Consider the following 15,553-nt stretch of genomic DNA (forward strand, 5'->3'; position numbering starts at 1 on the left):
ATGTCAAAGAGGAAAAACAACTACCAGACTTTTAGAAGACATCTGAAGGCAGCCCTGTTTAGGGAAGCTTTTAATGTTTAATAGACTATTGTATTTTAATATTGGAAGCTGCCCAGAGTGGCTGGGGAAACCCAGCCAGATGAGCGGGGTATAAATAAAAAATTATTATTATTATTATTGTTGTTGTTGTTGTTGTTGTTGTTGTTGTTGTTGTTGTTGTTGTTATACCTTGCACCTGGCTCAGTAGTAGATGGGCAGCCAGTTCAGATGCTTTGACAATGGTGCCACGTGTAGCTGGCAATCTGGCCACTGCATTTTGCTCCTGCTGGAGCTTCTGAACCAAGCCCAAGGGCTGTCCCACGAGCAGCACATTGCAGTTTATCAGCACATGGGACTACAGTTACAATATATGACTGTTGTAAACCAATGAACAGCAAGACCTATATATTTTTATAACATAAATAAGGTAGCTAGCTAAAGTCCTGGCTTCCAACAAATGGGATGCTTGCAGATAATTGACTAGCCCCAATGGCAGCCTAGGAGAGAGAGAGAGAGAGAGATAGCGCCCTTCTTACTTCCGCTGGCATTGCTGCCTCCTCGTCAGTCTCTATCATATCGGAGGACCGCCTTGAACGAGACCGTTTGGCTCCCCGTGGCGATGACGATGTGCTTTCCACATCACTCTCCATCAAGCTCTGTGCAAAAGTGGGGAGCATAAAGTAAACGAGAAGGCAGTGATCAAGTATCTTCTCTGAAGTTCACCTTTAGCACTGGGAAATCACACCAAAGACTGAACAGACGCCAAAGGTGACAGATGAGGTTTGTATTGTTCCCCTCCAAGGTGGACTGAGTCATCAGACAAAGCTCCACTCCTCAGCCTCTGGACATATCACTAACAAGGACCGGCAGCACTGCTTTCTTAGTGGTGGCTCCCACTCTGCACATTTTTTAAAAAACAAAACAACCTAGGGCAGGGGTAGGGAATTATTTCCAATGGGGGGGGGAGATCCAGAAGCAGCCAATCCTCTGTGGGTCACTGACAACTGAGCAAATATTCACACGCCGATCCTCTGATGTCATATGACTAGGAGAAGGGTCTAGCCTTCTCTCTGACATACCAGCATCCTGATTACAGGAATGTTCTATTGCAGGGCATTGGGCCGGAGCATTCCATCATGTGAGTGTCCCCCTGCAATTCGGGTTTGTACAGTCATACCTAAGGCCCAAAGTTTCCTGGGAAGAGGGGCTGATTGTTAAACCACTCTGGGAACTGTGGGTCTGTGAGGGGAATAGGGGGTCTCCTAACGACTCTCAGCACCCTTAACAAGCTGCAGCTCCCAAAATTCTTTGTGGGAAGCCATGGCCGTTTAAAGTGTTATCATAGTGCTTTTGCATTAGAATGGGCCACAAAAGTGTATGAGTGACATGAAGAGCTCTTTAAGCTGAGCAACACTGGCCCAGCCAACCAGCTGAAAGCCTAGCAGTGTAAACAGACTGTAATATCCAACAGCACTGCAGCCCAATTTGCCAATACACAGATACAGCAAGTCCACAACTAACGTGGAGGTTACGTTCTAGGGATCACACCAAAAGCCCAAACTGAGTGTGGTCAAAATGCATTGGGTTCAATGGCGGGTGGGTCTGCCAGTTATTTTTCCTGGAAACCTGCCCCCTTTAAATTTTTATTTTGCCACATGCATAAAGCTGAATGCACACAAGTTAAATGCGCTAACATTGTGGACTATACACATACACACATATATAAATATACCTATATATGGTTGTGTTTTTATAGTGTATTGGAAGCTGCCCAGAGTGGCTGTGGGAACCCAGTCAGATGGCAGGGGGATATTATTATTATTATTATTATTATTATTATTATTATTATTATTATTCATCATACCTCCTCCGCTGTCTCATCCTCCTCTTCCTCCTCCGGCTGGTACTCTTCATCAGAGGAATCATCTTCCTCAAGGGGAATGTCCACAAACTGAGGGGGCTGCAAAAAGGAGACTAAAGTTATACAAGGGCCACAAAGACCCACAAAGGGAAGTTTTAGGGAACAAATTAGGGGTGCTGGCAGATTTTCAAAAATGAAAAGCTAGGGAGGATGAGCACAGAGCAGGCTCATGGTTACTGATAAGGAAGGATGAAAACGGGCCCTTATACCTTTGGGTGTGTTCACACAATAGTCTTACAACAACACATCAATAGTGCTGTGACTCTGTTTCTCCCTCACAGTTAGCTATGCTCAAAACCATGCTGCCATCAGAGCACGCATGGCCTCAAACCTGGAAATCAGGAAGCTCCAGCAAAATCCTAAGAACTTTTTAAAAACAAACAAACAAAGGGAGATTCTAGTCCTCATGACTTGTAGGAGAGAGGAGTTAAGAAGTAAAAGAACAGTCCTAGAGGCCATTCTACCTGTTCATCAAGGGCTGTGTCCTGCTAAGCCCTACTTAAGAGTAAATCCATTGCACTCAACAGTATGATTAAGTCCACTGATTTCAATGTGTGCACTCTAAGCAGGACTTAGCTGGCTAGAGCCCCAAGTCCCAACCCCCCCCCCCAACAATAAGTAACAAATCTGCAGGTAAGGTCTGTAAAAAAATAAAACACGAAAGTGAAGGATGAAAACAAAATGCCACCAAGTTATTTAATTAGCAGCGCCCACAGAGTACCTTGATTTCATTCGCCTTTTTGATTGGAGAAATATTCCACGTTGGAATAACCTGAGGATACAAAACCATTTAATAGCGTCTCTGTCATAAGAAACCAATGGAAGAAAGTGTATGAGTTTATATACTCATTGCCCCACTTCCCATTTCATCCATCTAACTTGCACTCCTCTCTGAAGGCTCCACTTTTATCAAATGCATTAGAATAAAGGTTCGAGGAACAAGGGGAGAGAATATTAAGATATGCAGCTACAATATCCTCCCTATAATCAATAGCCTCTCTTAGGGCCAGTCGAGATTAAGGGGGGTCAACAACTAGAAACCCCCCGCAACTCAAGTGAGTTGCAGAAATGGGACTTCATGGCAAGGTAATATGGGGGTGGGAAAGGGAAGCATCCCAACGGCATGGGAAGTTGCTGGCGAAGGGACAAGAATCCCTCAATTCTCTTCCAACTATCATGAGTCTTGTATGGAAGTCAGGGATGGGATAACCTGCAAGTTCCTCACCCTCTCTCATAACACTCGAACTCCAACAAAGCTGAATGTTGGAAGATTTAGGAGAGATAAAATAAAGGGCTTCTTCACACTGCATTTACTGCATTTTTCGCTCTATAAGACTCACTTTTTCCCTCCTAAAAAGTAAGGGGAAATGTGTGTGCGTCTTATGGAGCGAATGCAGGCTGCGCAGCTATCCCAGAAGCCAAAACAGCAAGAGGGATTGCTGCTTTCACTGCGTAGCGATCCCTCTTGCTGTTCTGGCTTCTGGGATTCAGAATATTTTTTTTCTTGTTTTCCTCCTCCAAAAACTAGGTGTGTCTTATGGTCTGGTGCGTCTTATAGCGCGAAAAATACGGTAGTTAAACTACGAAACTCACTCCCAGCGGAGGCAGGGATGGCCACCAATGAGGAAGGCTTTAAAAGAGAACTTGGCAAAGTTAAGGAGGATAAGGGCATCTATTAATGGCTACGAGCCACAATGTACAAGCTCTGCTTCCACGGTCAGAGGCAGCAGTGTTTCCGAATAACAACTCACCACTCCTTTCTCCACCACCTCCTTCAGCTTGGAGCGAGTCATCTTTGGCTCCTGAAGGGAGGAAGAGAGAGAAAGAACATTTCCATTGTTCCATTAGAAATTGTACAAAATTTGACCAGGCTTTTTCCTTCTAGTGCACACTTCCCTTCTTGGCCAGGGAAAGGCAGACCCCCAGCTTCCCTACTGAGGGAGGAACTTACGAACATGGGGATGTCCTCCGTCTCACTGATGGCTGCTTTCATCATGGCGACGACATGCTCATTCGTTATCACTTCCTGGAGTGGGAAAGACAATAAAAAAGTTTTCCAGTTTGCTCCACCCACGGCGTAATCTTATCGACGGAATAACCTGGGCTGAGTCAAACATGGCAATACAGTGGTACCTCTGGTTACATACTTAATTCGTTCCGGAGGTCCATTCTTAACCGGAAACTGTTCTTAACCTGAAGCACCACTTTAGCTAATGGGGCCTCCTGCTGCTGCTGCGCCACCGGAGCACGATTTCTGTTCTCATCCTGAAGCAAAGTTCTTAACCTGGAGCACTATTTCTGGGTTAGCGGAGTCTGTAACCTGAAGCGTATGTAACCTGAAGCATCTGTAACCCGAGGTACCACTGTAAAGCAGTGGGTCCCCAATGCAGTGGGCACAGAAGTAATGTCTACAAAGTCCCTCCAAGCAGCTCATGGTCCAGTACTAATGCTGGAGGCGACCATAGGCAACTTCCAAGAGAGAAAGGGAAACCACCTCATGCAAAGCCCTGCCTCATTTTCAAGGCTAAGATCAGCGATGCCATCACAAGGTGTTTGTTTGCATCCCCATCCCCGCCGTTGCTGCCTTCACACTCACGTGGAGGATGTTTCGCACGTTGACAGCTGTCAGGTTGTGCTGCTTTGCCCCGTCTTCCAAAGTCCGGTCGAGAGTGTCATCCAGCTTGAGGTCGCAAGCCAAGGGCCCTTCCTCCTCCCCCTGGCATTTCCCTTCCCGCTTCCGTTTAGTCGCTTTCCTCCGCTTTCTCTTCCCTCCTTCTTGCTCTTCTGGACAGGAAAAGCAGGGGAAAGAGCAGGCAGGGTATCAAACCACAGCAGTCGATAAGCAGCTGTCTCTGAATCCAGGCTCAGCCAGGAAGTTCACCAGGGGACCTTAACAGTGTTTTGCAGATTGAAATCGTTTTGCTGGTGATTTGTTAATTATTCTACATGACTTAGGCTGTATTTGTGATATTCTATTATGTTCCATTATGTTATCATTTTTTTGCAAGCCACTTTGGGATTCACGTGAAAGAAAGCGGGATAAAAATATAATAAATCAAATAAGGTCCACCCTATCTTGCAAGAAGGTTGCAAGGATAAACTGGAGGTCAGAACCTCAGCTCCTTTGGAATTAACAGATGTAAGTTAGTCATGCCCATTAATTTCAATGGGTCTGAGTATAACTAGCAGTGGATGCAAGCTCTCGTGTCTATCAGATCACCCCTGTCCATGTGTTTACTGAGACACACACAAGAATTATAAAAGGCTATACTGTAGTGAGGCAGGACCTCTCAATGCAGAAACCATGCTGATTCTTCCCCAACATGGCTTGTTCTTCCATGTGCTAGCTTTAATAATGGTTCCTGCAGATTTACCCAGGACAAAAATTAGAGGAGGGAATGTACAGTGGTACCTCAGGTTAAGTACTTAATTCGTTCCGGAGGCCCGTTCTTAACCTGAAACTGTTCTTAACCTGAAGCACCACTTTAGCTAATGGGGCCTCCCGCTGCCGGAGCATGATTTCTGTTCTCATCCTGAAGCAAAGTTCTTAACCCGAGGTCATATTTCTGGGTTAGCAGAGTCTGTAACCTGAAGCGTCTGTAACCTGAAGCGTCTGGTACCACTGTAGTTTGATAATCCAAGAGGAGCAAAGCTCCATGCTAACTTTTCCACACAAGGGGGGGGGGGAGGAGTTGTTGTTGCAAACTCCCTATTGGGGCAGTTTGTTGGCCACCGTGACAACAGGATGCTGGACTAGGTGGGCTTTTGGTGTGATCAAGCAGCCCAGTTCTGAGTCACTTCTGCACTATGAAAGAATGACTTAATAGCAGCACTTGCCTAGGAATGTATAAATCATCTGTTCAACAACAGATGCCTGAAGCTGCATGCCAGGGCCGGGGAACCTCTGGCCTTCCATTTGATGCTCAGCTATGACTCCCATCATCCCTGGGATTGATGGGGCCAGCAGTATTTTGTGGGGGGTGGGGGAAGAGGGTCACCCATCCCTGCTATTCATCAAGGGTTACAGATCCCCCAGCCTTCAGTATCTGCTTGCTGTGCCTGAAAAACAGGACAGAACTTCAAAGAAGATGCCTTTGTTCTGTTATCCACTTTATGGACATGCAATACTCACCTACTGGGATGAACAGCCCCGTCTCCTCAGCTTCCTCCTTGACTTCCTGGAGCAATTCGGCTCCCTGTGCGGCCTTTGGGGCTTTCAGGGGAGGATACCCCACGTCCCATTCAGGCTCTGGCTTCAGAGAAATGGTAGCAGCTGGAAACAAGAGATCTATGATGCCATGAAAACCTACTGCTTGCGCATATGTGCATTCATATAAAATACTCTAATTACAAAGCATCTTCAAACCATATACAGTCTGATCACATACTATATCAAGTATCCTGTTTTAAATGAATGCCATCTGTTTATATCGCACCAGGAACATTCATTGTCGTTGTCTCATCAACTGTGTTTTTATTCTGTTACAAAACAAAGTCACCAATTTCGCCGGAAACCTCTGAATGCCTCGGGCTCTTCCTTTCCACTTCTACTTTTGTAACATTTTATTTTGTTCAGATGCTTTCCTTAACCACTGATCATCCATAAAAGGGAAACCCCTGCTTCTCTAAGATTTTGCAGTCCTTATCCTAGCTATCAACAACAGGTGAAATCGCATTGTATTTCTAACAGAGCAAGCTTAATTCAGCCTCAACGAACCTTTGGGGGCATAAAGTAATCACAGGCTTCAAACTCAGCAGTCTCCAGATGTTTTGAGACTATAATTCCCATCATCCCTGACCACTGGTCCTGCTAGCTAGGGATCATGGGAGTTGTAGGCCAAAAAATATCTGGAGGGCCAAGTTTGAGGAAGCCTGAACTAATGCCTAACTGAGCCACTGATGGTGTAGCAATTAAAGAGTTTCAAACCAGGGCCTGGGAGACAAGGGTTCAAATCCCCACTTGGCCATGAAGCTCACTGGGTGACCTCAGCCTAACCTAAAGGTAAAGGGACCCCTGACCATTAGGTCCAGTGGTGGCCAACTCTGGGGTTGCGGCGCTCATCTCACTTTATTGGCCAAGGGAGCCGGCGTACAGCTTCTGGGTCATGTGGCCAGCATGACTAAGCCGCTTCTGGCGAACCAGAGCAGCGCACGGAAATGCTGTTTACCTTCCCGTCGGAGCGGTACCTATTTATCTACTTGAACTGGTGTGCTTTCGAACTGCTAGGTTGGCAGGAGCAGGGAGTGAGCAATGGGAGCTCACCCCGTCATGGGGATTTGAACCGCCGACCTTCCGATCGGCAAGTCCTAGGCTCTCTGGTTTAGCCCAAAGCGCCACCCACGTCCCAGCAGCCTAACCTACCTCGCAGCATTATTCCCATCACGTTTTGCTCCCCTTCAGCACACACCACTAGCTTACCTTCTGACTTGGGCTTCTGCTCCTTATCCACAAGCAGCTCAGGTGATGGAGAGGTCTTTGCGTCCTGGAGTTCTCTGGCTCGCTCTGGGCAGAGATCCAGCTCTGCCTTAGCCAGGACCTTCCCACCCCTCAAAGAGCCCTCAGACAATTCCGGCCAGCCTTTCTGCATGGCGTCTCTAGATGGAAGCACAATGCTCTTTGCTGCTTCACCGCCAGCGTCTCCCAAGAAAGACAGAGGCATGGGCAAAGCAGGGGGAGGTGAACAGGCAGGCGTGTTGGCAGGCAGGCTGTAGGGACCTCTCCCTTCAGTCAGAGCAGCATTGTCCTGCCCCTGCGGCACCAGGCCACAGAGTTGGTTGATCCCACCTGAGGCAGTGGTCTCCATTAAAACAGGCTGCATATCCTCCTCCTCCTCCTCCTCAGAATCTGCCGTGACAGCTCTTCTCTTCTTGCACGGCAGCATCTTCGGCGAGAGAGACATCCGAGCTACAGCTCTCCTGTTGTCACTCTGCAAAGACAGAGGTGTGAACTCATTGGTTAGATTACTGAAATGCACTGTATGCAAGGCTGCCCTTGAAGACTGCTTGGGAATCTCTCTGGTTCAAAACGTGGCAGCCCGATCACAAACTGGGGTGTGTTCTTATTACACCTGAAGGGAAAGAGCTTAGCCATCCTGCTTTTCTAGAGACACAGTTCCTATTCCCCACACATACCAAGCATGGGGAACTTTTGGCCCTCCAATTCCCCATCTGGAAAGCCAAGTAATCCCCCAAATTAATGAAGCCACTAATAACGCAATTTAAAACCAGCTAGACCACAAGGTACATAGGTTATCAACTAAAAGCACTTTAAAACAAATGGGTCTTCAAGGCTCATTTTAAATCCAGAACTGACAACTTACTTCCAGGTCAGGGTGGGCTGCTTCCTGAGCAACAGTCCCCCTGGCCTCCCGTGACTTTGGCCAGATAGGCTAGCTGTTAACCATAGCAACATCAGAGGCACCCACCAACTCTGAGAACCCTGTTCTCACAGTGGCCAACCAGATAGAATGATGGAGCTCTCTTCCAGAGGAGGCAGTGATAGTGACCAATAAATTCAAGGCTATCAGCAACTAGTAGCCACGGCAGCTAAGTTCTACCTCCACTGTCAGAGGCAGTATGCCTCTGAATACCAGTTTCTGAGAATTGCAGATGGGCAGATTACTATTGTGCTTATGTCCAGCCTGCAGGTTTCCCACAGTCATCTAGTCAGCCTCTTTGAGAACAGGATGCTGAACGAGATAGGCAAGTGGCCTGATTCAACAGGCTCTTCTTATGTATTCAGATTTTTTCACATGTTATCTCAGCAGGCTGTAGCCAATGTTAGACCAACTCCAAAGGGACCTATTGAAATTAATGGACCCGAGTTAGACATGCCTATCAATTTCATTCAGGCAATTCTGAGGACTAAGGTTACATACCACCCAAGACAGTCATACCTCGGGTTACAGACACTTCAGGTTGCGCATTTTCGGGTTGTGCACCACACCGAACCCAGAAGTACCAGAACGGGTTACTTCTGGGTTTTGGCGCTCATGCAGGCATAGAAACATTAAATTGCAATTTGCATGCAATGCGGATTGCGAATGTGCCTTCCGCACGGATCACGTTCGCAACCCGAGCGTCCACTGTAACTTGTACAACAATCTACAGTAGCTCAATAATTTACCCTACATGGGTAGGGAGTGTTTGAGCCTGAAATGGATGCCAACGTAAACCTCTCCCACCTACCAGCCAGTTCGTGGCAGGGTCAGCATGGGAAATAACCCCCCCCTCCCAGAGACCTAGCAGCTTCCAGGGGAAGGAAGCCACTTGCCCCCCCCACTCCTCTTCTGGCCACAGGAGTAGAGGTGCTGGAGTCAGGTTTTTACCCCTCCTGCCCCTGCAGCCAGAGGGGTCTGGCTTAATAGACTATACTAACGTGTAAATATAACTTTTATATACACTGGGAAACAAAAAATATGTGTATGATTTATTGCAGTCAGGGTTAGAAACTGAGATACGAAAGCTAGGAGCTAAATGGCACCTTAAACCCAGGTTATGGGCGCAATGACAAACTGTGTAGGTGTGCTTTTTTATAACAAGAATACAAAGCTGAAAATGAACTGCAGCTAAAATATTATGTTCATTTTTCACACGGTCTTGTCCTTCCTCTGCCCACTCCCCTAACATTCTTAAGAGGGTCTCTTCTGCAGTCTTCAGAGAGTAGCTACAAGTGGGGAGGCGGAAAAAGGTCCTCCTTTCCTTCCACTCTGCAGTTTTAATCTGGAACCTTAGGCACAGCTCAAAAATTCCTTGTGCTAATGAGATTCCCTGTCGCAAAATGCGCCAGAACCCCACGGGTGTTTCCAACACTGACTGCAGTGGCCCGCAACCGAACCCGCCATAACTCCAAGGTGTGCCTCTATATCATTCTGTATCTCCTACTGAAACACATCCTACAAAAGTGCATTTTAAAAATCCACCTTATGCTCTCCAGCTGAGCTAACTCTGCATCAAGCAGATATTTCAAAGACTCTATTAGTAAGCTGCCCTATGCCTTGGTCCAGGAGCTCAGCAGCACTGTCTACCCTGACTGGCAGCAGCAGCTCTCCCGTGAGTTTCCTGCAAGATGCCACTGGGGACGGAACCAGGGACCTTCTGTGCACAGACACCCTTCCCCACCCTTCCCTTTCCGGACACATTCCTTGGAGACCCAAAGCGCCTGAAAACTTTGTTTCTGAGGCACCCGAGCGAGACTGCTGCTTGCTTCATGGGCCGGATTTAGGTTTGATGAGGCGAGAAACTACTGATGGTAATGGGGCCCTTCATATGTCCAGCTGTCCTTTGTCAACAACAAATTGTCGCTGTTTCTTGTGTTGGATATATGCTATATAGTAATTTATGGACCTAATAGGTATCTAAAGCCATTTGCAACTGTTGCTGTATGTAGGTTTTATTTTATGTATTTTATCTTATATTTTGGAAATGTACATTCTTGTTTTTTCCCTTCAATTTTTGTTGGGGGGGCCCCCAATAGAGTGGAGCCCTACGTTACAGCTTGTTTAGCTTATAGGGGAGTCCCAGCCTCAGGACCAGCCCCCGCCGGCCTTTCTCCAGCCCCCTTCCCTCCTGCGCCTCAGCCTCCCTGTGTGGGGACGGGCAGAGCTCCGCGGAGGAGGCGGAGAGGCGCCCCAGGGAAGCCCAGCCGGGGCTCCGGAGGGGAAGGTGGGCGGGGAGGGGCAGCGGCTTCTGCCTCCGCCGCCCACTGGGCCTCTCCTGCCCCCTCAGCACCGGCCCCCCACCTGCCCCTTCCCTCCCCGCCCCTCCAGCCCAGCGCGCAGACTGACCGCGCTCTCTCTCCGCCGCGTCCTCCGCCCCGCAGGGCAGCCGCCGCTTTGCCATTTTCCAATCCAGATCCCCGCTTCCTCAAAACGGAAACGGAAGTTGCGCAACCGGAAAGGACCGTCCCAGCGCATGCCCAGACTCAGCGGAGTCCTGCGCCGCCATGTTTCTTCCTGGCCCTCCCCTGGAGGAAACTGGTTTGAGGTTCAGAAGTAGAGCCGCGGTTGCTTGAAATGGCGAAAGGGGGTGCGAGGGGAGGAGCGGCGCTGATATGTGGGAGTAGGGGGAGAAATGTGAATGAAATAAACAGACGGGAGGGTGGGGAGGCTAACGCCGCCATCTTTGTTGAGGCCACGGCGCCCGAGGAACCGCCATGTTTGCGCGTCTCGAGCGCGAAGTTGCCGGCACGTGACTTTCAGGGGGCGGGAGAACGCATAATTAGCGTAAAGGAGAACCTGGCGGTCCGCTGGCCCCGTGATGTCACACTCGACTGATTTAATGTTGCGTGACGTCACAATGGTGTCATTGTTTTTACTGTTAATATTTTTAACCATTATTTATTTTCCAGAATCCAGTAAACTGAAGGTGACATTTAGCCTTGGGGAAATCTGTTGGTTTTTTGTTTAAGACATTTCTATACTGCTCTTCAGTAAAAAAACCCAGGCTTGTTTTCAGCAACAAAAATAATTCATAGCTGAAGGTAAAGTAAGACAGCATTTTAAAAAAAAAGAACAGAAATTTAAAAAGAGAATTTTAAAAAGGTTTTATGATTTTATTTAAGATCCTATTTTAAAAGAAGCTCAACCCAGTTCACTTTAATGACACACATTGAAACTATAATTAAAGAGCAAGCAACTGTTGCAACATTACCTCATTCCCCAGGCCAAGTGCACCTATCTGTTCTCCTCACCTGTCCTGGTTCATACCCTCCTTGAGTGTTTTTGCCTGGTTGGAATGTGTCCTCAAACTCTGATCATGTCTCTTCCTTCCCTGTATAGAAGAGAGGGGTGTGGGTGGAAACTAGCGTACTGTACAAAAGGGAAAATTTACATTAACAGCTCCAGCCACTTTTGTCTCTCTAACCACCCACCACTGGCACGTGGCAGAAGGAAGCTTGTATATTTTACCTTTGTGCAATCATTCATGTTTCTCTATCCTCCATAGAGACATGCATGAGGCATTTTTAGAGATCAGACTAGGGTTGTCATATTTCAAAAATATGACAGACACAAATGTTGTTGAGCTTTTTTATGGGCCAAAGTTGCTAAAAAGAAATGAAGCTAATTTTTGAGCTATTTCGAAGGTCTATCGCCCAAAACGACACTGCCGACATGGGTTGCCATGCATCCGGATTTTCCCAGACATTTTGCAATTTCCACCTGGACAGTGCTGCTGACCGCAGTATTCCAGCTGTGTCCAGACATATGGCAACCCTAAAGGGCACATTCCAGCCAGGCAAAAACATTTGGGCATGCAAAGCAGGGCTGCTGAAGCAGGTGGCTGGGGTGGTCTGGCAAAAGTCCTGAGGGCCATATTTACCACCTCCTGGACTTTGATCCCCCCCTTGATTTACTGAAACTAGAAAATGTGTATTTTGCATGCTCTCCCCTCACAAGCCATCAGAAATTCAGAGGAGCTTCCAAACTGCAGCTGAACACTATGATCTGCAATGACAATAGGGCCCAATAAACAAGCCTAAGGCAAAAGGATGACTCAGGATACAGTTTAATTATTATGCATCCCCCAAAAGAACATAGACAACTGTAGCATATTGAATTTTGGAGCAGGTGGGGAGAACACAAAAGAATTTTGCCGTGTTTCAAGCGCCTCTGTAATGCACGGCAAACTGCACTTAATACAGTATTACAATTAAGATTAAGGTAAAGGTACCCCTGCCCATCAGGGCCAGTCGTGACCGACTCTAGGGTTGCGCGCTCATCTCGCTCAAGAGGCTGGGAGCCGTTGCCGTCTGAAGACACTTCCGGGTCACGTGGCCAGCGTGACTAAGCTGCATCTGGCGAGCCAGCACTGCACACGGAAACGCCGTTTACCTTCCCGCTAGAAAGCAGTCCCTATTTATCTACTTGCACTTAGGGGTGCTTTCGAAGTGCTAGGTAGGCTGGGACTGAACACCGGGACTCACCCTGCCGTGGGGATTCGAACCGCCGACCTTTCAATTGGCAGGTCCTAGGCTCTGTGGTTTAACCCACAGCGCCACCCGTGTCCCCACAATTATGATTAATTGCATCTATATCCCACACTTATACTGAGGCAGACCATTTTAGACTATATAGCTCAGTACTTTGTAAAATGCTAATCGCCTCTCAAGAGTCTCCGATGGCAATCTTTCCCAACACTGCCTGCAGATGCCAGGGATTCTATAGTTCCCAGGATTCTTTGAAGGAACTATTGTTCTTTAGGTGGATGATGTATATATACAGCCACAGCCTAAACTAGATCCAGCACAATGAAGGGATGACATTGTTTGTAAAAGCTAATCTAATTTCCATATGCAGGTTAAATAGTTGCTTAAAACCAACACTGCTGTCAGTGAAATAATTTTTCATAAAATTACTTCTGCAGCGGCGGTTATGTTTAGGGGCAGTTGACAGAAGCAATGCGGTCGGGGCATAAAACACCATATTTTATACATTATTACAGTAATTATTATAGGAAAGGAAGCTAACTTGTTTTGGCCTGATGGCTTCATTTGCTGTTGGCCAGTCCTCTGAGGGTCATATTCCAGTGGTGGGTGCATCCAAAGTGGAATTGGAGAACCACACACAACATTCTTTATTATTATATAATTTGTATATAGTATCAATGTGAAATAATGTCTTTCTAGATGATCAAGGAAAACTTGTTCCGAGGCTCAGTGAGGGCAGCTGGCCAGGCAGAGTGGCAGCAGTGCAGCTTCTAGGAACATAGGAAGCTGCCTTTATATTGTTGTTGTTTAATCGTTAAGTCGTGTCCGACTCTTCGTGACCCCCTGGACCAGAGCACGCCAGGCACTCCTGTCTTCCACTGCCTCCCGCAGTTTGGCCAAACTCATGCTGGTAGCTTCGAGAACACTGTCCATCCATCTCGTCCTCTTCTCCTTGTGCCCTCAATCTTTCCCAACATCAGAGTCTTTTCCAGGGAGTCTTCTCTTCTCATGAGGTGGCCAAAGTACTGGAGCCTCAGCTTCAGGATCTGTCCTTCCAGTGACCATTCAGGGCTGATTTCCTTCAGAATGGAGAGGTTTGATCTTCTTGCAGTCCATGGGACTCTCAAGAGTCTCCTCCAGCACCATAATTCAAAAGCATCAATTCTTCGGCGATCAGCCTTCTTTATGGTCCAGCTCTCACTTCCATACATCACTACTGGGAAAACCATAGCTTTTTCTATACGGACCTTTGTTGGCAAGGTGATGTCTCTGCCTTCATATTACATAAGACAATTGTTTCATCTAGCTCTAGTCTACAGGGTTTTAGACAGGAGTGTTTACCAGCCAAAAGTGGAGTTGTTGAGGATTGAACGTGGATCCTTCTGCATTTAAAGCAGGTGCTCTACCCACTGAGGTACAGTCCTTCTCCATGCCCATAGCCACGTAAATATATCCAGCTACTGAACACTGTTGGTGGATGAGGAGGAAATCAAGGGCAGGGCAGATGGCAAGTCCCTTCCTTCCCCCCCCCCCAGCTTAAAATCTAAAATACAGACACTGAGGAATCAGAAGAGCTAGTGAGGGAGAGAAGACTGAGCAAATGCTATTATACATATAGTTTGGTTATAGTGTATCTGGAAATTATAATTAAGGCTGAAGTCCTATGCACTTATACTTCTGAGTAAACATACCTGCTAGTTTCAATTCTGTGCACATAAAGGCTGTGTTTCTAACCCCATTTACCTAGGAATAAGCCTAATTGAACCAGTGGCGTAGCGTGGGGGGTGCAGGGGGGGCTGGCCTCACCATCTGGGGGTTAGGCTTAGGGTGCGCAAATCCACAGGTTAGGGGGTGCAAATTACTTGCCTTGCCCCGGGTGCTGACAACCCACGCTACGCCACTGCATTGAACTCAGTGGGAGTTACGTCTGAGTAGACACAGTTTGGGGTAAAATTTGTTTGTTTGGGTTACATACCACCCTTCATCATTAGATTTCAAGGCGGTTCAGATTCCTTCTACACAGTGGGATTTACTGCTGAATGCATAGGATTGTGCAGCAAGCGAGGCTGCCAATCCTATGCGCACTTACCTGAGAGCAAAACCCATTCAACTCAATGGGGTTTACTCTGAATAAATATGCCTAGGATTGCCTTATAAGTAGATCAGCAAAGGGCCTTGTGGAACAGGTGGATTTGAGGAGCAATGAGAAGGAATTTATGGATACAACTCGGGCAGTAAATAGGGATTTAAAATCAGTTTAATATATTCTGTTAACAACTACTCAAAGGAATCCCAGGACGAGGACCCGCCTGTACAACGTCATCAATCCACAGCATGAATGCACAATACACAAACGTATGAATAAATCCCGGAAATACATAAATAATCGTTAATATTTTAGACCAACGTTTTGCAAAGGGCTCTCCACATTTATGCTGTGAATAACCATCGGTTGCATCTCCCCCGCTACACACAGCTCAGAAACCTCGGGCGGAGGTCGGGAGGCGAAGCGGGGCTGCCGGCGGGATACAAACAAGCCCCGCAAGCGACCCGCCCTCCCCGCTAGACAGCAGCCGAGCCGCTCTGCAGAGTCACCGCCGGGCGGGTTCGGCCAGGCGGCGGGGGGCGTGGCTTCCTCTGGCTCGCTCGCTTCGGCCGCCGCTCGG

At 47.5% G+C, this 15,553-nt stretch overlaps 1 protein-coding gene across 2 annotated transcripts in view; it reads right to left on the reverse strand.

The window, feature by feature from the left end:
- The window catches only part of GON4L (gon-4 like), a 41,341-nt gene extending 30,211 nt beyond the window's left edge, over positions 1–11,130 (reverse strand). For both annotated transcript variants that reach the window (XM_081891288.1, XM_081891289.1), the window contains exons 1-9: positions 10,747–11,130; positions 7,380–7,887; positions 6,093–6,233; positions 4,557–4,744; positions 3,912–3,986; positions 3,712–3,762; positions 2,682–2,732; positions 1,904–1,999; positions 576–695 (exon numbers count right to left, since the gene is read on the reverse strand). In XM_081891288.1, the coding sequence (XP_081747414.1) occupies positions 576–695; positions 1,904–1,999; positions 2,682–2,732; positions 3,712–3,762; positions 3,912–3,986; positions 4,557–4,744; positions 6,093–6,233; positions 7,380–7,887; positions 10,747–10,875 (1,359 nt within the window). In that variant the 5' untranslated portion in view covers positions 10,876–11,130. The remainder of the gene's footprint in view (positions 1–575; positions 696–1,903; positions 2,000–2,681; positions 2,733–3,711; positions 3,763–3,911; positions 3,987–4,556; positions 4,745–6,092; positions 6,234–7,379; positions 7,888–10,746) is intronic.
- Positions 11,131–15,553: the final 4,423 nt, after the last annotated feature.

Source organism: Podarcis melisellensis (assembly GCF_964234715.1).
Source record: "Podarcis melisellensis genome assembly, chromosome: 16".
Taxonomy (NCBI): Eukaryota; Metazoa; Chordata; class Lepidosauria; order Squamata; family Lacertidae; genus Podarcis; species Podarcis melisellensis.